Genomic DNA, 23,052 nt, shown 5'->3' with positions numbered 1-23,052 from the left:
CTAGCCCGGCAGTTCCTCCGAAATCGAGCTCGAAAAAACTCCCCTCGCTTGGAAGAAGGCACGGGCGATTCCACCATGGGAAAATCTTCTAACGGGGGAATTACTCTAACGAGTTAAAATCTTAACTAGTTAAACTGATCTGACTAAACTTGAAGTCACATGGTCAAATCAAGAAGAGACTTGCACTTGGTCCATCACTGATTTTTTCCTCATTTACGAGCAACATCCCCGCTGATCCCCTCCCACAGAACAAGGTCTTCTCAGGATTTAATTTAATGAACGTAACTAATCGTATCTAGTTGTTTCATAGGAATCCTCCGATCCACCCCATCTGGCCCATGGGTTAGCCAACCACCTGACCACTATATTGGTGGGATTCTTTTATAAAGATTTGGTTGTGTTTTTGCCCACGTACCAAGGAAAAGAGTTCCCAGGCCCTTAGCCGGTGATTCATGCAAAAATTAAGGTAGGCATACCACGTACACACCTAATATGAAATTGCCATTTATAATAGATTCGATTGGCCTCCATCATATGTCTCTCAACTTCACTTTCAATATGTATTGCTATCTTATGCACATGTCTTGTAACTAATTTCAGCATTGAGTTATTTGCAGTTGTTTTGTTATTCATCTACCATCTTCAATATCTTTTTCCTGTGCATAACCATTTGTAAAAAGCCTTGCTTTTATATTACTCTACACTACTGTCAGCTTTACGTTTAAGCTTGTAAACCCATTTCGTGCCAATGGCCTTCTTGCCATGAGGCAAATCAAACAACTCCCAAGTACTATTTTTGAGTAAAGCATCATATTCACATTGCATAGCACTCATCTATTGTTTCGATTACTCTGCTTCATCAAAGGAGATTCCTTCGCTTCATCAAAGGAGATAGGTTCATATTCACATTGCATAGCACTCATCCATTGTCCGATTCCTCCGCTTCATCAAAGGAGACATGCTCATCTTCATTACATAAGCTTTTAATAAGAATTCACACAAGAATCTAGTTGGTAGCACGATGATAGATATTAGAGATGGTAACCTTTATTTTTCGAGCTATACCCACAAAAATACATTTAACAACCTTATCGTCAAGCTTGCTACAAATTTTCTTAGCACAAGTACATAAGCAAGACAACCAAAAATGCATAAGGGAGCCACAAAGGATTCCAAGCTTTAGAAGGCATAACTGTCAAAGTCTTTGTAGGAAACCTGTTCAAAATATATGTTACACACATGACTGCTTCTAGCTAGAAACTGAGGTAACTGCTCACTTTTAACCATACAACGTGCTATCTCCATGAGAGACTTGTATTTGCATTCGGATACATCGTTTTGCTAAGGTGTATAGGACATAGTACATTAATGTTTTATCCCATGATCAGCCATGTATGCATGAAACTCCTTAGACATATGCTCCCCCTTGTTTGCGATCAGTACATTCAAGGTACCAATCTTACATGTAGAAACATTTTCAACCATAATAACAAAGTGCTTAAAGCACATAAAAACCCCTGATTTTTGTTTCAATGGATTTACCATGTATGTTTGGAATAATCATCAATGAACGTGACAAAATAGAGGTAGCCCCTAATAGATGGTGTCCTCTCATAGGAGAACCACATACATCACTGTGTATAAGCAATAATTTTTTGATAGCTCTAGTTGAACTATCTTTGGGAAATGATGCTGGTGCACTGATTTTTCAAGAATACATCCCTCACAAACATGTTTGATAGGGGCTTCAAGATATTGCAGCTCAGACACCATGTCATACTTTAAATGCAAATCTAGCAAACTGTCAAAGTTCAAGTGACCAAAGCGTGCATGCCACAACTTAGCATCACCCATTTCCTTTATGGCAAAAACTGTATATAAAACATGCTTTTATCTTTTATATGCATCTAGCCTATAGAGGCCATGAGACAAAGTACTAGAAGCAACAATTGTATTACCATCACACTATGATTATGAACAATACATATGTTATCCACAAACTGAACCACTAAGTCCTTCTTGATCCTTGCTACATATAATACATCTGAGAGCATGATTGTTCCACCATTTGCAACAGTGAGAACAGTTTTACCATCTCCTTTTATATGATACGAGGAGTTATTTGCACATGTAGCAGTGTTTCCTTGTGGAGCAGATTCAAGTGATGAGAACAAACTAAACGTGCTTACTAGCACCAATGTCAAAATACCAGACACGTACATCTATAAACAACCATGCATACATCCTTATGGGAAGGGTCAAAACTGGATTGCATAATGAAAGCCCAATAATCATGTGCATAGTTTGTAGATTCTTTGTTTTCTGCATTACAACCATACCCGAGTCTTTCTTTTTCTCCTTCTCTAGTTGCTTCCTACACTCATTAATGTAGTGACCGTGTGTCTTGCAATAGTTGCATTTGCCCTTTTTCATTGGCTTGTTCGTCTTCTTTGTTTGGTAGGCTTGCCCAAATGACTCTAATTTTGGCTTGTAACTACCCAGAGGAAAGGATTTACCTTTGCCTCTTTGTTGGCTGCTGGGAGAAAAAGCCCGATCTCCTGTATGCATGACAACTCTATTTTTCATGTATTGCTCTTCTTGCAAGAGCATAGAAACCAACTCCTCAAACTTCAAGGCATTTGGACGGCCTTTCATTTCACGAGTTTGATGGTAGAAGCAAAACTTTGATACGAGTTTGGCAATGCATTTAAGACAGTAGCACCAATGAACTGTCAAGATATAATTCATCAACATTGGCCAACTACCCCTTAAAATCCTTGATTTTTATAAGGAAATTGTCCACGAAGTCTTCCTTATTTATATGCTCTGACTCTAATTGCTTGCATAGATAAGCAATACGTGCTTCATTACGTACATGTGGTATAATGGCGCAAGTTCATCCCAAGAATGTTTAGTAGTCCTGCATGATTGAATGTGAGGAACGATACTTCTCTTGATTGACAAAGCAAGCAACGCATGTGCTTGCGTATCTCTCCCATCCCACTTTGTTTGTTCATGCGTAGGAGGTAATGTACCATGTGAAATTGAGTCTATGTCTTTAGATGTGCCTTTTGCATTATGCTCATTAGAGGATCCAAGATATTTCTTAGTACTAACCATAAAATCCCATAGCCCTTTGGCTACCAATATATGTTACATCATATAGGACCATAATGGGTAGCTGGTCTCGTCAAGCTTATCCTCAGTAGTGGATAACATTCGAAATACATCACTGTCTGCCATTTTGATAATACCCAAGCAAGTAATCATGCAAACTATAAGTGATAAGTGATCCTTTAATGCAACCAAGGTGGATGTAATAAGGCCATTGACAATGGAGGCCTCCAAGGCGTATGAAAGAAATGTAAAGTGAGTAGAAATTTTACTCTAAGATGTAGAGATTGATGTCGTTGAAGTGTAGCTTGTAGACAAGATCCAGTGTGGTGAGTGTATCATGATGCTTTCGCGTGTATCTGCACACCCATCTAGCAGATTTGATAATATTACTCCAAAATCTGATGAAGAACAGTGCAAATATGGTCCCTCAAAGATGTTTGTAAAAAACCAGAAACCAGAAAACACACCCAAAATGAAAATTAGTACAAAGTACTACACACTTCACAATCCTCTTTCTTCTCTCAGAAGGTCTAGATGTTGGAAACCGGGTTGCAAGAATGCACGCATGCACGTATGTACCCACGCGCACGCGCACGCGCACACACACACACACACACACACATATACACACACACACACACACACGTGTACACATACACACACACACACATAAACAAAATATACGTGTATGTGTCTAAGTATACAAACACACACACACACACATTATCTACATTTACAAACACTCCCACATACACATGAGGCCAAGGGTCGCATGGGGGGAGGGGGGGTGGGGGGGTGGAGGAGAAGGAGGAGGAGAGACTACATTGTAATCTAGCATGAGAGGAAGAGAGTGGGGACTGCAAGTAGTTGGAAGTTCACCGATGAGAAATACCTTAATCTTAAGGGAATTAATTTATAAAAAGCCATGTTAGTGGCATTTTATAAAGTAATGCCCATGAGATAAAAGGTGTGAATAGATACATGTGTTGGCACAAATAGGGAAATACAAGTTAGGCTATCCTGTTTTACTTTGCTTGCATACACAACAACTTAATAATGTAGAGAGAAACTATACCACCACACAAAAAGAAGAATTGGCCATGGTCTATGTTGTGAAAGAAGTATAGTCATTATCTATTAGCCAATAAGTTTTTTTTGTGGACCATCAAGCTCTAACTGCTCACAAAGTTCTCCAGGTAGGTTTATGGTGGCCAACATTATGTTTGGTGATGCCCACATGGTGACACACTTAATCACCACCAAATTGGTCCTTTCACTAAATGGCCAGAGACCAAGCCTTTGCGAAAGTTGACGCTCGTACCACTGCTAAAACTTCTTGTATGAGTAAGTCATTTTCGTATTGGGTGCCCAATAAAGCTAGTAAGTAATCAAGGATCACACTTTGTCAACGAGGTTATTGAGTACCTTTGAAGGGTTTCTTGGTGGTCCATCTCCATATTATCCACAAGCCAATGATGGCTAGGCCAAGAGCTTTAACAAAACGTAAAGTGAAATCCTTACATTGTTGAGGCCATCCATAATGATTGGACAAATAATCTTACAACTAAGTTTCATGACAGTGATATGATTTAATGTTATCTTTGTAGAAACTTGACTATAGAGTTTTAATGCACATTTTGTTGAATGATGCTACCCTAATCACCTTCTAGGCTATAGTGCCCATGTCTCTCTACTACTATTGAGGTATTGCATTTCAACCTACCCCATGAAAAAACCTGAATATAGACTGAGAACACATACATTTTCGAAGGCGCGGGGGGAGTAGCCCAACAATAAAGCTTCGGCTTCGAAAGCTAGGCTCATGGGTCCAATGCTAGAATCATCCCATGAGGTATGGAATTTAAAAACCTCCTCACAATTTAAAAAAAACACACATATATTTTGGTGCATTATGACCTTCACAAGTTTACAAGGTAAATATATGATATCTTTCTAATCATGTAATTTTAAGGGAGCTAGCAATCTGTCACTCATTCACACACGTTTAAAAGTGGCTTAAAACATGTGTGTGTACATAGACTAAGTGGCAAATCATGGGCAGGCAAACTTGATCAAGTGTGCGGATAAATTCGGTCCTTTTAGTGGTAATAGTGATATTTATAGAGGGTTTTATAGTGGGCTTTCTTTCATTTTGAGTTTGCGTCCAGAGCTTGCGCTGCAGTGGCTATGGCGGAAAAGCTTCTTAAACTGCAGCCTTCATCCTCTTCTCCTTCTTTGCCCTCTCTTTCCTTGACATAGCCACATCCAATCTTTTATTTTCTCTTCTTTCTCTTGATTAGTGGGCTTCAATTACCCCTTGAATTGTAATAATGTATCTTTGTGCTAATCTCTGCGACTCTCTAGATGACTTGATGGGCGAAAACCCTTCTCTTTGCACGCAAGCTTGAATCCTAATTTTCCTGTATCCATAGCAGGAAGTGCATCTCAACTTGCTGATCCACTTTTGGACTCCATCAAGTTAGATCTTTCCTTTCCGGAACATTAAAATGTAATAATCACAGCTTTAAAACCTCATATCAGTCATAAAATTTCCGGATAATTGGCGCTTGGAATGCTAGCAATTTCCACAGTACAGTGAAGTAATTAAAACCCAAGCGTTATTGCCTATTTGCATGAACTTGTGCCGAGTCAGTGTTCATCCTTTCTTAGAGTTTCCAGTAATCATGTAGCGATTTTTAAAATTTCATATCCACACAAGAAATGCAGTATATTAATGGGCAGATTTAATGAAAGTACAGGTTTATTCTGTGTTTCTAACTTCTAATTAGTGTGAAAGACTTTCTTGAAAACATTATGATTTGAGTTAAAATTAGAAACGTTGAAGGAAAAAGCTCAGTATACTGTTGATTTGGCGTAACTGATTGTTCCTTGTGCAGCCTGGCGCAAAACCTACTGCTAAACATGCAGTCTCCTCTGTATGATGAGATGCAAGAAGCCACTCACACGACGAAATCCAGGTGGTTAAGCCCCCCCTTTGATGAAATTAATGGCCGCAAAGTGTTCCGTGACTGCCAGACCACCTCTATGGAACGGATTTCAACAGGTAATAAAATCTGCAAAAGAGATCAGGGCTAACTATGGAGCCCTAATCACTTCTCCAGAAGCCTGTAATTGGATACTAAAACATGGAGCGATGTAGCTTGCAAATGCTTATTAGACTAGACTCGATTGGGTTAATCCGTTTATAGTTTAATCTGTTAGTTAGCAAGAGAGCAAAATGAGTCCAGATGGGTTAATATGTTGGGAATTCAGGGTTAAGGTTATTGGTTAATCTGGATGATTTTGCTTTTACGGTTAGATGAGTAAATTTAGCAAACTCAAGGAGAGTAGAGTTGTGATTAGTCTGCAAATTAATCTTTGCATGTTTTTTAGTAACAATAATGTAGGCATTTTTGTTTCTCGTCTCCCTTTCTTAAGTGATGGGTGATTAGACTTCAGCAAAGTAATCTTTGCATGCTTTTAAACGCAGGCGACTTTGTTCATCTTCTCCCTGAGGACCCTTGCATGGAGCTCTATGTTGGTAGAATCGAGAGTATGTATGAGGATGAGAACGCCCTCAAGTGTATTCACGTTCGCTGGTAATTATGATCTGCTTTTGGGTTGAGGTTACCAATTAATTAGGATCCTAAGCAGCAGAATATATATTAAGTTTTGCATGTTGATTCTTGAAGTCTATTCTTAGTTATACTCCTTAATTATCTTTGTGGGCTTAATCCAGGTTCTACAGACCGCAAGATCTTCAACACGATCCGCCATTGCACCCTTTGGAGAACGAAGTTTACCGTATCCTGCAACTTTTAGCAGCAAATTGCAGAGCAGATAGCCTGTTTTTGCACGAGATTTCAGATGCAAGATTAACTAAAGGAAGGCACAAAAGTGAATTAGTTTGCATTTACAGATGCAGGATTAATCACCTGTAGGAAAACTAATTGGGTTAACTCGGAAATTTTACATGCAAGATCAGCACTAAAAATGAATTAATTAGCTGTTTCAGATAATTAAGATTAACGAGTCATACTGAATTGGTCATGTCAAACCCTTAACTTATCCCTTCTTAAAGACACAAGCTATTATGACTGTCAATTGGTCGAATCAGTTGTAGGGCGATGCGAGATTATCCAAAGGGAAAACTATTTGAGAATGAAAACCAGGCAAGAATTAGTGTTTTACGAGGTCCTTTACATTTTCTTCCTTTTGTAACTCGAGCTGCGCACTGGGTTAGCGCAGCTAAACTGCCGTCGACTTTGTGATAAACTCCTGGTGCATAAGGAGATGAACTCCTGATTTATGTGTATTATAAGCAGCTGAGCTTCTGTTTTTGTGATACAAGAACATAACTGTTCAAAACATAAATACATGTTTTCAAGTGGTGAATTAACAGATAGAATCTTGTTCTGTGCGATGGATTAGCACCTAAAGTTCTGTATTTGTGATGGATTAACAGGAGTATTAGTGCGCAAACCACTGAACATCAAGCAGACATCTATGCTTGTGGGTACTCGTATTCCGCAGAGGCAGGCGTGTTTGCCACTATCCAAGCGGAGGATCTTGCAGGTGCGCCTGCAGAGCAACAGGCCCATGCCATGCTTTAAAACACTAAGGGTTTATGCTTGAATCCCAGGGTTAACCAGTAAGCTTATGCTATCCGTAGTCAGGGCAGGAGAAAGAAGGTGTCTTGGAATTGTCTAAACCCCAAATTAACATATAAAGCTTTTCAGCAGATGATTTTAATGCATTCTGTTCATTCTGTAAGTAGGTTCCATTGTTTGGCTATAAGGTTATTTTAATTTAAATAATATTGTAACAGTTTTGTCAAATTAAAAAAAACAGATGATTTATGATTATTCAGTGTTCTGTAAGGCAGTTTGGTCTTAAGGTATCACCACAAACTTATATATATATATATGTAAATCAAGATGGTCTCCTGCTTTGTGGGCGCTGATGTGTGTGAGCATGAATTTCTGAGGACGATTTCTCAGAAATTTTAACAACTTTTTTACCATTATTTTTCTGGTTTTTTGGGGTGCCCAGAAGGTCATGCAGCAGATCTGCCTTATCTAGACGCGAACGAAAATGGGACTGGAGAAATTAGCCATGAGGACGCTGCGATTGCAAAAGAGCACGCCAACGTATACGTATATGCTGTTTTCGTAAAAACAGTTTTTGCTTTTTTATTAGAAAACCACACCCTCTCATATAAGCCTATCCCCCATGATATGTTGCAGGCCCTTATAAGCATTGACCGATGTGTGCCACGGGAGGTAACAAGGGCAGCCTGGTCGACAGCTAAACGACTGGTAATCCGGCATTTTCACCACTAATTACTTTACCAATTTTGCTGCGAATTAGTGACAATTAGGTAATAATGATCACGGGTGCTGCAGTACAGAAATAATTAGCGCACTGATTAGCATTGCAAGGCCGCAGCTCATAATGCAAAAAATCATAAGATATACTGGGTTGATAAAATGTATAAGGAGAATGGTCTCATAATTGATGAGTGCAACTTTAGCACCTACTTGCAGCCGAGCAGTTAAGAAATGGACTTCGGGGCTGCTTGATGATCTTATTATTGAAGGAATGATGATAGCCGATTGCAGCTAATTGGTGAAGAAAGCACTTACCCCACATGCATAGCTCTTGATAGTTTACAATGCTATCTTATTTAGCTAGCTGCAACCCACTAAGTAATGGGCTAGTTAAGAAATGGGCAATATTAGGTTCATGGGCTATTAGTGAAGAAATGGCCTTTGAGGTTCATGTAACTTATTGCAGCTAATTGGTAACGTTTAGTGAAGAAATGGTCTATTGGTCTCTACAGTTTGGTGCGATGGGCTAGCTTATGGCAACTACTCTACGAAGAAAAGGGTTACTGGGGACATGGGATCAGCAAATGTCATTCAATTAAGTTGTGGATTGCATTCATTCCTCATGGTGTGAAGCAATTTGATACTTAATTCTAACTAATTAGGAGTTAATTAGTGAAGAAACGGGCCACACAGGTGTGCTTTTTTTTTTTCTAGTGCTTTGATGGTAACTAATAACAAGCAATTAGTGAAGAAAACGAATGCATTGTGTTCACTTTTCATGATATAATGTGGGTTCATGAATTATATATAAATGGATTGACACTGGCTTCCATGTGTTGTTAATGATAGGCCTAATGGGTTCTTGACACTGGCTTCCATGCCTTGTTATTATATTAAAATTGGTTTATGAATATTTCTTTATATTGCATGCCTGATTTGACTCCACAAAAATCATGTCCTTTGATTTTCACACGTGCAGCCTTGGGTACTGAAAGCGAAAAACGCAATGACTCTGGAGGACTTGAAACAGCTCTTAATCGAATTGGAGAGTGGACTGGAGGTCTTCAAAGATCAAAGTGGGTGGAGGAAAAGCGTACATGCCATTGCTTCTTTTGATACGGTCAGTAGTAAATGATCAGTTGCAAAGCTCTGCAACAGGAAGTAGCTATAGTGTTAGTGCTAGTCCAAAACAGGAATTCACTAACTATGATCTGTTATACTAAAGTGGGCTGTGGATGTTAGGGTGGCTTTACAAATCCAATGGCTATGGCACTTGTCCAGGGATTGCGTCCAAGGGCCGCCCCATGAACTAGCAGGACCTGGACACCCAGTTTGGTGTTCACCTTCTTACGCCACCCTTAGTACAAGCTTGAAGGAGGACTTGGCAAGCTATGTTAGTATAAGCTGAACAGATGAATTAAAGGCCTGTGTTTTTTAACGTGGAGGACAAAACTTAATAGCTCTGCATTACCCAAGATAAAGAAGGGAATAAATATAAAATAGAGGCATGAACTATATTGTACATGGTATAGCTTCAAAAACAAAAGAGAGAGAGAGAGAGAGAGAGAGAGAGAGAGAGAGAGAGTCATATTAACGTCCATGGAATGCCTTGAAGGCATATGGGACCAAAACCCAATACCTCACAGCAGTCATTACAATGCACTTTGGGGTGCACTTAGGCACAAGCAAAAGATTAATGAAAACCCTAGGATGATAAACAACTATCTGTGATACAAAAAATGCCGATGGCACATTAGAATGCTAGTCAATTGGGTTTAGGCTTACGGAAGTCCTCGATTATTGCCCTTCCGTCGCGGTAGACTGCCCACTTTCCAGCTTGGCGGGCTGCTCGGACTTTGGCGAGTTCTGCACTTTTGTTTTTAAGCTGTAGGGGAGTCAGTTCATCAGCTAACCAGAGCATGGTGCCCTGTAATGATTTGGACTGTCGGAGAACTTGGATCTTGTCCTGTTTGTTGTGATATTTCGCAATGACATGCTTGTCATGTGCACAATGTGTATCTACCGTATGCTACACGCACACAAGACTAGCTTCGAGGTTTGGGGAAGCTTGGAGCTAGGCGGCTGATTGGCGAGCTGAGTTAGGGATAGACTAACGAAGTATGGACAGGCGGGCACCCAAGTGTGGACGCTCAATGACCGGCCAAGAGCCTATAAAAGGGTGGCCAAGGTTGGTCATTAGTCATATAGAGTCTCCCGTGATTTGTGAGAGCTCTATGGTCTGGAGCTTGGATCTAGTGCAGACGTGCACATGCTTTACGCAGCCAAGGCCGGCAGCAATCTCGAGGCCCGCGAGGGTAGCTTCGTGGCGGTATGGGACGTCGCGAGGTAGAGATTGGTCGGTACGTCAACCTAGTTAGCTTAGCTCGTGGCTCGGTGGGGACAGCCAAGATTGTGGGCTTGCCCACGGCTGTCATGGTTGGGTGGTGAGTCAGGCCTGCACCCCCCTTCTTGTTTGTTTGTTTGTTTGCAGGTTTCGAGTCTCGTACCAAGAGCATTCTACGAGGAGATCCTTTGACAGTGGTATCAGAGCGTGCCTCGTGAACGAGCAAGTCGGTAGGTAGAGAAGATGAGGTTGAAGAAAGGTACGTGTTCAAGAAGCTTGCTGTTTTGTTTATGCATGCTGCTGTTTTTTTCAGATAGTATGTTGCTTTTTCATCAAAGAAACCCGTGATGATGGAGATGGTGGTCTAGAAAGGGTTGTTTGTTTAGCAAGAAGAAGGCTAGATTCGTTGTTTGTGCAAGTCGCATGAACGGTTGAGAGAGAGAGAGAGAAAAAGCATGTTCGCTTTTGGGTTGAACGAGAGAGAGAGAGAGAGAGAGAACGTGAGAAGCGATCGTGGCAGTGCTGGTCGCGTGCGGGTCGTGGGCTACCGAACGTTCCAGGCGCAAGCGAGTAGGCGCACGCGTGTAGGCAGCCAGGCCTACGCAGGCGGCTAGGCTGGCAGCCGGCCAGGCCTACGTAGGCGGCCATGCTCGCATGCGCCTAGGCCTACTACGCAGGCAGGCAGGCTGGCGGGTGCCTAGGTCTACGCAGCCAGGCGGCCAAGCCCAGGCGTAGGCTGGCACAGACCGACGCAGGCCACCTGAGTGAACACAGGCACCGGCAGCAGTGTAGGTGGCGGCAGCGTGTCAGGCGACGGCAGCAACGCAGGTGGCAGCGCTAATTCCATGGAAAAAAAACCAGTAAAAGCATCCCGCCGACTGGGCTGTTTTTGTTTTTTTAAAGATTAAACTTAAAAAAAAAAGAGTTCAAAGATCCCTAAGATTTAAAGGTGTTTTTTTAAGAAAATAGAATATATATATATATAAACACACAAAAGCAAAAGCTCAACTTGCTTTTGGGGAAGATTATATAAACCCCTTAAGTGGGCTTCTTGCCACACATCTTTCAAGTTTTCAAGCTCTCAAGCTCTCTCAAGTTCTCTCGCACTATTCTTATGCGAGATCGAATTTTCTCTCCACTTGTCCTCTTCAAGATGTCGACCCAAGAATCTGAGTTGGAGCCCCTTGTCGAACGCGAAGGCTTGCCGGCTATGGAAGATACCGATGCCGATCTTTTTGACGATTATGTGTCGAAATCAGATTTCCAAGAGTTCAAAGTAGCTCTCGAAGCTTCTTCTTCGGAACGTCAGGCACAAATAGCCGCCCAGATGCAAGCTTTGCCAAACTCCATCTCTCTTGACCACTACCCTATCTACTCTTTCGGGTATGGATACCTTGGCCTCTGCTTTAGGGCCCAACATTACTCTGGAACAGTTCGGGGGCGAGCAAAAGCAGTGTACCAAGGAGATCGTGGACACTTGGCTACATAAGTGGCAGGTCCATTTTCAGTTTTATCCATATGATGATGGAAAAAAGATACAGTTAGCAGTAGGTTTCCTCTCAGGCAAAGCTTTGCTTTGGTGGAAGGAAATTAACCCTAAGCCAACAACTTGGGCACAATTTGAAGACGTCTTCAAGAAGGAATTCCTTAAGAAAGAGGATGATTATGATGTTGTTGCCCGGTTTACAGCTTTGACCATGACCTCGCAGCACCTCACTTATGAGGTCTACCCCTCCAGAAGTTTAGGGACTTGCAGATGAAAGCTATAAAGATGGATCCCACAACTCTTTTGGGGTTCTTCGTATGTGGTTTACCAGACTCATACCGTTACAGGTTAAAAATAACAAATGCAAAACATTGGACGAAGCCATTCATTCAGCTCGTATCTATGATGATACAATGCTCTCTTCCAAGTCTAAACCCCTTACCGAGCAGGGGAACAAGCATAAAAGAAAGTTCTCTGCACCTATGGCTAACACGACTGAAGGAAAGTCTTCGGACCAACCTTCGAAGAATTCAAGTTCGACACCAGCGAAGAGGAAACGACTCCTTAAGGCTTTGAAGCTCAAGGAGGAAGGACGTTGTTTTATTTGCGAAGAAAAAGGACACATGCGTAATGAGTGTCCGAAACAAAAGGGTGCAAAGACCAACGCAGGACCCAAGCCAAAGGCAACTAACCAGTTGTCTTTGACAGGTACGTTAGTTACTGTACTTTCTCGCCCTAGTACATGTTCTGATTGTCTGTTCAACTCTAAAGTTTTTGGCTTGCATGATCTTCTCCAAGTTTATGGAAAAGTGAATGGCCATAGAATCCACATTCTTCTAGACCCTGGCAGCTCACACAACTTTGTTAACTACAAACTTGTGCAGAAATTGAGTCTTGATATGACACCCAGCGATCATACCTATAAGGTACGCCTACCTGCAGGAAGGCAAATATGGGATCGAAAGGTGGAGATGCTACCAATCCGGATTCAGGACTACAAAGATACTCTGGAATGCTATATTATGCACCTAGACAATGTAGACTTGCTATTAGGGATTGAGTGGTTTAAGACTCTTCAAGTCTAGATCGATTGGTCTAGTCTAGATCAACATAGGAACACCCTGATTGTATACATCCCTCTCAGGGATCTCTTGTAAATACAGTTGATTTTGGAAATATAAGGGATTCTTCTTTGTATACTGCTTTCCATTGTGTATTAATTCCACTTTCTTCATTTCTCATACCTTCCATGGATGTCAATGAATTAAGTGTATTTGAAACCAAAGAATTACAGAAGATACTTGATTCGTTTCAAGATGTATTTCCTAAGGAACTGCCATCGGGTTTACCACCTGAAAGGGTAGTAGATCATCGTATTGACTTGATCCCTGGTGCTCATCCTGTCAGTATTCCACCTTACAGGATGAGCCAAGCTGAGGAAGATGAATTGGCTAAACAACTCGAAGACTGTTTGAGGATGGGACAGTGTGTTGCTTATAGGAGAAAGGACAACACCTGGAGAATGTGTATAGATTACAAGAGATTGAACAAGCTGACAATTAAGAACCGTTCTCCTCTTCCTAGATCAGATGACCTGATTGACTGGTTAGCAGGAGCGAAATATTTCACGAAGATAGATTTACGTGTACTGGTTTGTGGTGGTGTTCTTGGATGATATTTTGACATATAGTCGTACTCTTGAGAATCATGTTCGACACCTCACGATTGTCTTATCTATTTTAAGACAGAATCGACTATATGCTAAATTAAGTAAATGTGAGTTTTTTATGACAGACATCATTTACTTGGGACACAAGATCACTAGAGATGGATTGAGCATTGACTATGATCGAGTTCAGAAGGTTCTGGACTGGCCTATACCAAGAACAGTGAAACAACTTCGTTCTTTTCTCGGTTTTGTTGTTTTTCTTCGAAAATCTGTGCGGGAGTACTCTCAGCTCACTCTACCGATGACCGACTTGTTGAAAGGTCATGGACGTAAGTCAAATCAGCCTATCACTTGGAATAACGATTTGGATATGGCCTTCAGACTTTTGAAAGATAAAGTCAAGGAAGCACCTATCTTAGCATTACCCGATCCTAGTCGGCCTTATGTTCTTGAAACTGATGCCAGTGACTATGCCATCAGGACTGCTCTATTTCAAGATGATAGACCAGTTGCTTTTGAAAGTAAAAAGCTAGACGACACTCAATCTTGTTGGCCAACCCTTGAGAAGGAGCTTTATGCTGTGATTCACGCTCTCAAAGTTTGGAGACATAATTTATATGGCTCCAAGTTTGTGGTATTGACTGATCATCAGTCAATCAAGTATGTGTGTGATGCGGATGATTTGAGAGGAAGGAAAGCTCGTTGGGCTGAGTTAATGCAAGATTTTGATTTTGAGATTCGTTATCGAAAAGGGTCCATGAATAGTGTTGCAGATACGCTTAGTCGAATTAGAGAGGTGAATACTTTGTCGTTCACCGAGATTTCTACTGACTTATTTTAGTCATTGACTTTGCAAGACTGATAGTTATTTTGGTCCATTTTGGCAGAAGATCCAGGACGGGAGCTCATTGATTGACCAAGACTCGATGACTGAACAGTCTACCATTCAGGCTGCAGGAGGCCAGTGGATGATTCGGAATGGTTTACTATTCCGTAATGACAAAATTTGTGTACCACAGATCCCGGACATTAGGTCCATGATTCTTAAGGAGTGTCACGACGCACCTTCTGCTGGACACCGTGGGGTACACAGGACATTATCGTTAGTGAAACACACTTTTTATTGGCCAAAGATAAAAGGGTATGTAGAAGATTATGTTCTCAAGTGTCAAATTTGTCAAGCAAATAAAGCTGAACACTTTAGACAGGCTGGGTTGTTGCATCCTTTGCAAATCCCAGGTAATAAATGGGAAAGTATTCCATGGATTTTATTACCGGATTGCCAAGAACACATCAAGGCCACGATTCTATTTGGGTTGTGGTAGATCGTTTGACAAAAATGGCTAGATTTTTACTGACCCGAAAGACTCTTACAGCTACGCAATTAGCAAGGCAGTTTATCGAGCAATTGTTTAGACTGTACGGGTTACCGCAGGACATAGTCAGTGATAGGGACTCTAAGTTTACGAGTGATTTTTGGAAACTTCTTTTTGAGAAGTTGGAAACAACTTTGAATTTGAGTTTCTCATATCATCCTCAATCTGATGGCCAGACAGAAAGAGTGAATCAAATTTTGGAGGATATGCTTCGAGCATATGTATCCAAAAGACAGAGTTCATGGGAGGATTATCTTCCTATGTTAGAATTTGCATATAACAGTACTAAGCATATGAGTACAGGTTTTAGTCCTTTCATGCTTATGTATGGATTTCAACCTAGATCACCTGTTACAGTGGGATTCTCAGGACTTTAGTATGATGCAGCACGTAATTTTTTGCAAGATATGCAAGAAATGTTACAAGTTGTGAAGGAATCTATTAGAAGTGCTCAAGACCGAGACAGATGTTATTCTAATAGACATCGTTCACCCAGAGAGTTCTCTGAAAGAACGATGGTGTATTTGCGAGTTCTGAAAGATTCCGAGACTTTACGGACAAGTCGATCTCCGAAATTATCCCCTAGATACTGTGGACCATTTCGTATTACACGACGGATTGGTTCAGTTGCATATGAATTGGATTTGCCTTCTCATGTGAAAGTTCATCCTGTATTTCATGTTAGTAGACTTAAGGAAGTACTGGGTGGAATAGACCAGTTAATTACTCCTCAAGAAATCATAGATGTCAAGGACATGACATTTGTTCCACACGAACCTGAAACACGAACCTGAAAAGATTCTTGGATTTCGTGAAAGAAGATTGCGTAATACCCTTATCACGAAATACAAGATCAAGTGGAAGGATCGTGTTGAGGACGGGGAGACATTGACTACTCTTCAGAGAGATTACCCTGGCTTTTTAGTGAGCTTAGGAGTGAGCTCTTAGAGGAAGGGGAGTATGTCATGTGCACAGTGTGTATCTACCGTGTGCTACACGCACACAAGACTAGCTTCGAGGTTTGGGAAAGCTTGGAGCTAGGCAGGCTGATTGGCGAGCTGAGTTAGGGATAGACTAACGAGCAAGCACCCAAGTATGGACGGGCGGGCACCGAAGTGTGGACGCCCAATGACCGGCCAAGAGCCTATAAAAGGGTGGCCAAGGTTAGTCATTAGTCATATAGAGTCTTGCGTGATTTGTGAGAGCTCTATGGTCTGGAGCCTGGATCTAGTCACCTGCTTTACGCAGCCAAGGCTGGCAACAATCTCGAGGCCCGCGAGGGTAGCTTCGTGGCGGTGTGGGACGTCGCGAGGTAGAGATTGGTTGGTACGTCAACCTAGTTAGCTCAGCTCGTGGCTCGGTGGTGGGGACAGCCAAGATTGTGGGCTTGCCCACGGCTGTCATGGTTGGGTGGTGGGTCAGGCCTGCACTCCCCTTCTTGTTTGTTTGTTTGTTTACAGGTTTCGAGTCTCGTACCAGGAGTGTTCTATGAGGAGATCCTATGGGGTTTTGACAATGCTTCCCTTTCTTGACAATGGTTCAATCAATTTCCGTTTGCTCTCTGACTTCTTGCTCGTCCCAACCCTCCGGGAGTCCACCTACTCGGAGATGCTCAGCAATGCTTTCTCGGAGTTCTTCTTTCTTGATGGTTGACATGATATCTGCGGTAAGATGTTGCTCCATACCTTCTGTAGCTTCAATGAACTTTGCTTTGGCTGCATGAATCTGCTCTTGAACTGCGTGAACTGGGTCGGGCTTGCCCTCAAGGGAGGCCAGTCGGGTTTCAAATTCGGTGAGCTGATTCTTCAGCTTGCCATTCTCCTCTCGTAGCTTCTCGATTTCTGTTAGGCGGAACACCTCCCATGAGCTCGAGCTTTGACTGGTTAGGGTTATGGTCAGTGTTACCAGGGCACGAGCGTACGACTTCTTTGGCATCGTGGATCGCTGGTAGGGCTAGGTCGTCTGTACCACCTGCATCTGTATCATCAGCTATGACAAGGCGGGCCCCCTATCTGAGGTAACCGCCATGGCTGGCGGTGCCTTGCACCAGGCCTCGCAAGAATGAGCAGAGGCGAGAGGCAAGGGCAAGGAGGGTAGGCGAGGGCGAGAGGAGAGAGAGAGAGAGAGAGAGAGAGAGAGAGAGAGGGGTGTTATGACTTGTGCAGTTGGGCAATTGGTTTATTGCTCGTGCAGCTGGGCAATCATATACAATACCTCAAGCACAATGCACAACGGAAAGTAGATGACGCATTCAAGAAGCCCAGAAAGATGAACCCTCCTTCGAGCCAAATGCAGCTGGATGAGCGAACCAAAAAAAGAAAAGCTTTTACTGTCCATGGGCTGGAACCACATAAGCGGCAAGCAATCGAAGGTGGTAGCCCATCAGCAATGGAAGGTTGTTGCAAGCTTTGATAGAGCTGCTTTGATGTATTGAAACAAGCATTATTATTGCTCTTTTGGGTCTTGAACATGGTTTTGTGGAGCTTGTTTGCAGGCACAATCAAGAAAATCAATGCTGGCAGTGCCTACGAAATAGATCACACACATTTGCCTCCTGATGCTCCGACAGACCTTAAGTCCCTACGCGTTGTCTTGGTAAGAACTTTATAGATCGAAAAGGTGCATGGGTGGGGATGCAAGGGGGAAATGTAGTTCACAGGCACTGCCATCTGTGTTCGTGACCCTTACAAAAACACTTTTGCATGCCCTGTGTGTGTGGGATATAATAAGGCATCTCCGGTCTTTTATGAATGTAACAATGCTTGTTAGTATTTGAATCATGCTTACCTCATATGTAAAAACACAGTAGTATTACACATACATTTGCAAAACTGCAACATGAACTGATATTTCAAAATCTTGGAGACAACTACAGGTTGTCCATTCAACAAACGATTATGTTACCATCAAGTTTCCTAGCATTTCATCATTAACCGAGTACTTCAGAAGAAGTCTCAACAACAAAAGTTCCCCAGCAGCAGCAGCAGATCAACAGAGGCCAGCAACAAGAAGCTGCAGCTTTGTAGAGCCACACACAGCTATTGGCACGAAGCCGATTCTGGATGGACAGTTTGTCTTGCCACAGAGTTTGGTAGAAAGGGTGCTGAAGCGACTCATCTCGTGCACGGAATATCTCCATCAGGGCCATCTTGAAACATTCTGGCTATGCTCCAATCTCCATCTCAGAGGCCACGAGTCTCAATCCAGGGATATGAGTGGGCAAGCCAAACTGATTACGAGCAAGCCTGCACTTTTGAATGGATTGCAGCAGACAATGCCATCAACTGCCAGCCTGGAAGCCTCAGTAACCAAAACAGAAAATCCAGAGAGCCCTTACTATACTCATAAAAAGTTTGGAAGAACCAAGATGCAAAAATCTGTGTTATGCAAGTGTAAGGATGAAATGCAGAAACGTAGTAAGTTTTTCCCTGCAGATCAAATTTTCCCACGAGATTTATATCCTGGAGGTCTTCTAGGTGTGGAGAAAAAACTAACACCAGAATCTCACCACACTTCCGATGGATATGATGCATCAGTACGATGGGGAGCTCGAAAAAAAATCATTTATCAACAAAGGTCCCAAGCAAACAGCTTGAGTGGTAACGATTCTGGACACAAAGAACACACTTCAGAGGACTCTGAAGTGCATAGCCAGGGCAGGGCACATTTAAGGCTGAACCTCAATGGACAATTCACAACAACAGTGGACAGCAGAGGAAAAATAACCATCCTCCGAGTCCCCAAAGACATGCAAGGGAGATGGTCCAGTGAAAGGTTTTCTTCTTAACCCTCACCTTCTGAAGTAAAACTAAGCGTAAACAAGGCAGACACATGCTAACAGAAAAATACCACTCATGTTCCCTTGCAGATACAAGGCTGCTCAGCTTAAACTGTTGAGAATTATGCATGAGAAAGGTGCAGTTCCTGGAAGGCCGATCTTGAGACCCGCACTGCGAGAAGAAGCCAGAAAGCATATTGGTGACACAGGACTCCTTGATCATCTTCTGAAACATATGACTGACACTGTGGTCAGCAACGGAGAGCGCTTTCGCCGGCGCCACAACTCTGAGGGCGCCATGGAATACTGGCTGGAGGATGCTAGTCTTGTGGATATCCGAAAACAAGCAGGAGTTGAAGATCCATGTTGGATTCCTCCCCCAGGGTGGAAGCCTGGTGATGCTATACCTAAAAATTCTTTTTACGGGTTTGTGACACAGATGTCACCATCTCAAGCAGTGGAAATGAAGCAGTTGAAAGAGGATGTAGTGAAGCTAAAGAGGTAAACATCTCCTGCATCATTATCAATGACTTTGCACTTATAATCACCTACATGGTTTCCTTTGCAAAGCTATGCTTTCTGTCTGATTGTTGAGGATACCGCTAAGAAATAGCTGTCATCAACTGCCTAAAACCATGGAAGTGTGTTACTAACGTTGTTTTCCATACTACAGTCAGATGCACTCCCTATCAGTTCGAATGAAAGGGAGTCTTACAGAGTCTAGAGGCAATGCTCTTCCTGCTGCCCATGACATTTATCAATCCTGGGAACATTTTGAGGAAGACATCAGAAATCAGACACAGGTACACACAGCCTCAGAAAATCAAAGCTTATTTTCCTCAATGAACCACTGGAACTACTGCAATGTTATCCTAGACATTCAGACAATGCCTGTGGCCTGCAGGAGATTAAGCAGGATATAGTGCAGCTAACAGAAGCTCTCAGAGATGGTCAACCCTATACTGCAAGAGTGAATGAAAACCTGACTACTGGATCAGAGCCTGTGCGCTATTTCTTACACGAGTCCTTGCATTCTATATTTACTTTTATGGACATTTGAGAGCCATTTGTTATGTGTGAGATCAGAGCCTGTGCGCTATTTCTTACACGAGTCCTTGCATTCTATATTTACTTTTATGGACATTTGAGAGCCATTTGTTATGTGTGAGATCAACAAACACCATATTGTGCACCCTTGTTATTTAACAAAAAGTACCCAATATGAATGCAGGACAGACAAAACAAGTTGGAAGAACCTGGAAACGACTCAGATATGGGAAAGGCAAGAATGTAAGTTGTATATATCATATAATTCTGTTTCTTTTGAATTGAATTGCTGGGGAAAACCCAGGAACAAGGTTTCCAGCTCGTCAGACATACTCGAGAGTCGAATCATGAGACGAGGGAATTCCACATTCGAAAAGAATTCATCCCATTTCACTCAATCTTTGTGTAGGGAGGGCAGTGGGATGAATCCATGGCAAAACCCCTGCCACAGTTGCACCATTTTGTCTTCACTTCTTCAAAATACCAGCTCCAGACACCCCACTTTGCCTTCACTCTAAATACCTACTCCACAGCCACTCCACTTTGCATTCACTTCCAAATACCACCTCCACAGCCACCCCACTTGTACTTCAGTTCAAAATGGCCTTGTTTCACACTCAGTAATACATTGTGTTCATATCAAAATGGCCGCATCTTGAAAGACTGACACTATTTGCTTGCTGCAAATAGGACCCACTGTGACATAAAGAATCACTTGGAGAGGATTCACAACAACGTCACAATACTTGCTGAGGTAAAACTTAGCCCAAAACACTTGACAAGATATTAGCTCTGCAAGTTTATACTACAATCATCTGTATGATCAATGAGAAAAAAGCACTACAGTGTATCATTGTCTATTCTGCAATTGTTTCATTTCCAGCGAGTATACTCATGAAATTTGAGTTTCTGGTATTCTAGGATGCAACCTCCAGGTACAGAAATCTTTCGAATGAGAAGAAACTGGTAGAAGAACAGCTGGATGACCTTTGGAAATCTGTTGAAGTGATGCAGGTTGGTTGTTTGCCTTCTCTATGGTCCATTACAGCTATATCATCCTACACGCTTATACGCTGATTTTTCCACGCCTTCCCAGGAAGACGTGTCTGTGGTCTTGAATTCCATAGGCATTTCTCAAGACGTACCGCTGCTTCTGCCATGTGAACCTGTTTCCAATGGTTTCCTTGCATTGACAGACAAAGCCATGGATGAATCAGGAGCATGGATACAAGATCCATGTGACACTGATATCGTGACACACAGCTTTGAGAGAGATACAGGAAGTGTTAGTAAAGATAATATTTCGCTCTTTCAAAGGGCAGCACAGGCGTCCTCCCAAATTCTCAACCAACATACTACAAGTGACCTTCCAAGCTCTAGATCCAAACCAACGATCATCAACACAACAGCAATGCCTTGTCCTCTTGCAGAAAAGCAGAACATTTCGCCTAAGGAAGAACATGATCGTTGTGGTTTTAGAGTCTGGAAGCCTGAAGGGAGCTTTCTATGGCCCAGTGCTGGGAAGTTCTCACCCCTGGCACGTGACACCAAAGAGCAGGTCAGTCAGTGTCCATAGGCCTCTGGCTTTCCACCTAGGCTGCATTGCTTCCCTTCATTCCTACGCTGCAAGTTAACCAAGAGCATATATGTTGATTATGTTTTGGCTATAAATCACCTCAAAGATACCTTTTAAGTTGCTTTGAAAGGGTTGCTAAAAAGGATGTTTTCTGTGCACATTGATGCAGGTCAATGAAGGGGCCTCCTCTATCCAGGCCTCACAGACTGCCATACCCTCCAAAGGGAAGGTTTTAGAGACTCCTGATACTGCCGGGGCCATGGCCTCAACTAGGTTATCAGGCCACAGATCAGACTGTGATTCAAGAGCGCTGCAAGATGCAGAAGATGGCCGGATCACAACATTGTGTCAAGCTATGGAGAAGCAGCTTCATTCTGAATCAGAATGCCACTCGCATGTGACACCGGCCATAGAAGAGACTCCATCACTAAACATGAAATCAAGCTCCGATTTCGAGCCAGATGATTCAGTTGTTGTACAGAGATCAGAAGAAGACTTACCTGTGGAGGCGTACGAAGTGAACCTTTTGGGAAACCCTAATAAAGGTGAAGTGGATGAGGGGAAGCCTCTACAAGGGTTCTACTCTATGCGTCCCTCCATGATCACTTCTGCTTCCTCATCGTCATCTTGTGTAGATCTCTGCACAGCGATGGTGCAGGAGCCTCTCTTTCCTCCCCCTTCCATTCATAACCATGGCATGGAGCTGTTGCAGACTGCAGACCTTAAACAACAGCTTCTTCTTAGTCACCATCATTATCAGGCTATGGCCATGGCGGCATCGCCTGCTTACAGCTATGCGCAGGCCGGGGCTGCAATCAGTAGCAAGGGCCAGGCTTTGCCCCCTGCAGGCTGGGGATTAGGAATAGGATCAGTGTTTCCATGGCGCGCGGATGGAGGTCTGATGGTTTCACCTGCAGCAGATAGTCTAGGGTTTTCCCCATGGCGTACTGATGCAGGCCATATGGCTTCAGCTGCAGACATGGCAGGGGTCCTCATGCGGGCTTCAGCTGATTCTTGACAGCATTTCAAATTCTTTCAAGTCCCATGTTTACGCATTCGCGTTGGATTCTGAAGGGAGTGATGCTAATTGAAGTCCTTCGTTTGAATTGGGACCTAATTTTTGAATCGTATGCTGAAAGCTTGTATATTTTCTACCAGTCTCCTTATCGCCCTCCCCAGTGTACCCCTGTGTGCCGAGCGACACACACACACACACACAGCTCTGGCTCACAGCAGCTAGACGACACCTACCTAACCTTGCTCTGTTAGGTTTTCAGAGAGAAACACAGGGGAAGAGACAGCACGCGAGCTCCTTCTTCCCTTCTAATT

The 23,052-nt window shown here is 42.6% G+C and overlaps 2 protein-coding genes across 2 annotated transcripts; one reads left to right on the top strand and one right to left on the bottom strand.

Moving 5' to 3' along the window:
• Positions 1–5,206: 5,206 nt before the first annotated feature.
• Positions 5,207–22,741, top strand: LOC147640320 (uncharacterized). Its single transcript, XM_086825134.1, has 19 exons — positions 5,207–5,626; positions 6,015–6,181; positions 6,608–6,716; positions 6,857–6,921; positions 7,199–7,334; positions 7,583–7,692; positions 8,170–8,435; positions 9,427–9,567; positions 17,516–17,717; positions 17,817–17,917; positions 18,198–19,096; positions 19,191–19,601; positions 19,774–19,903; positions 20,005–20,103; positions 20,332–20,390; positions 20,838–20,901; positions 21,069–21,161; positions 21,244–21,705; positions 21,893–22,741. Exons 2-19 carry the CDS (start codon positions 6,040–6,042, stop codon positions 22,739–22,741), a joined length of 4,338 nt encoding a protein of 1,445 aa, XP_086681260.1. The 5' UTR covers positions 5,207–5,626; positions 6,015–6,039.
• LOC147640321 (uncharacterized) lies at positions 10,102–17,257 on the bottom strand. Its single transcript, XM_086781829.1, has 3 exons — positions 16,881–17,257; positions 12,185–12,215; positions 10,102–10,443 (listed from the first exon to the last, which is right to left on the bottom strand). Exons 1-3 carry the CDS (start codon positions 17,255–17,257, stop codon positions 10,213–10,215), a joined length of 639 nt encoding a protein of 212 aa, XP_086637955.1. The 3' UTR covers positions 10,102–10,212.
• Positions 22,742–23,052: the final 311 nt, after the last annotated feature.

The sequence above is a fragment of the Cibotium barometz genome, chromosome 3 (assembly GCF_041138505.1).
Source record: "Cibotium barometz isolate CiBa-2024 chromosome 3, ASM4113850v1, whole genome shotgun sequence".
In the NCBI taxonomy this organism is placed as follows: domain Eukaryota; kingdom Viridiplantae; phylum Streptophyta; class Polypodiopsida; order Cyatheales; family Cibotiaceae; genus Cibotium; species Cibotium barometz.
Note: the sequence above shows the minus strand (reverse complement) of the source record. Positions and strands in the feature narration are given on the sequence as shown.

Bases quoted from the DNA above. Each gene is read 5' to 3' on its own strand.
- LOC147640320 (XM_086825134.1), top strand. From the start codon at position 6,040: ATGCAGTCTCCTCTGTATGATGAGATGCAAGAAGCCACTCACACGACG. The intron at 6,922-7,198 runs GTATCCTGCAAC...CCCTTCTTAAAG, and splicing joins TTTGGAGAACGAAGTTTACC to ACACAAGCTATTATGACTGT. The intron at 19,097-19,190 runs GTTTTCTTCTTA...GTTCCCTTGCAG, and splicing joins GGGAGATGGTCCAGTGAAAG to ATACAAGGCTGCTCAGCTTA.
- LOC147640321 (XM_086781829.1), bottom strand. From the start codon at position 17,257: ATGCCAAAGAAGTCGTACGCTCGTGCCCTGGTAACACTGACCATAACC. The intron at 12,216-16,880 runs GCAAACGGAAAT...GAACTGTTCCAG, and splicing joins GACGAGCAAGAAGTCAGAGA to AGTAATGTTGGGCCCTAAAG. The intron at 10,444-12,184 runs GTATCCATACCC...GCACATGACAAG, and splicing joins GCCCTAAAGCAGAGGCCAAG to CATGTCATTGCGAAATATCA.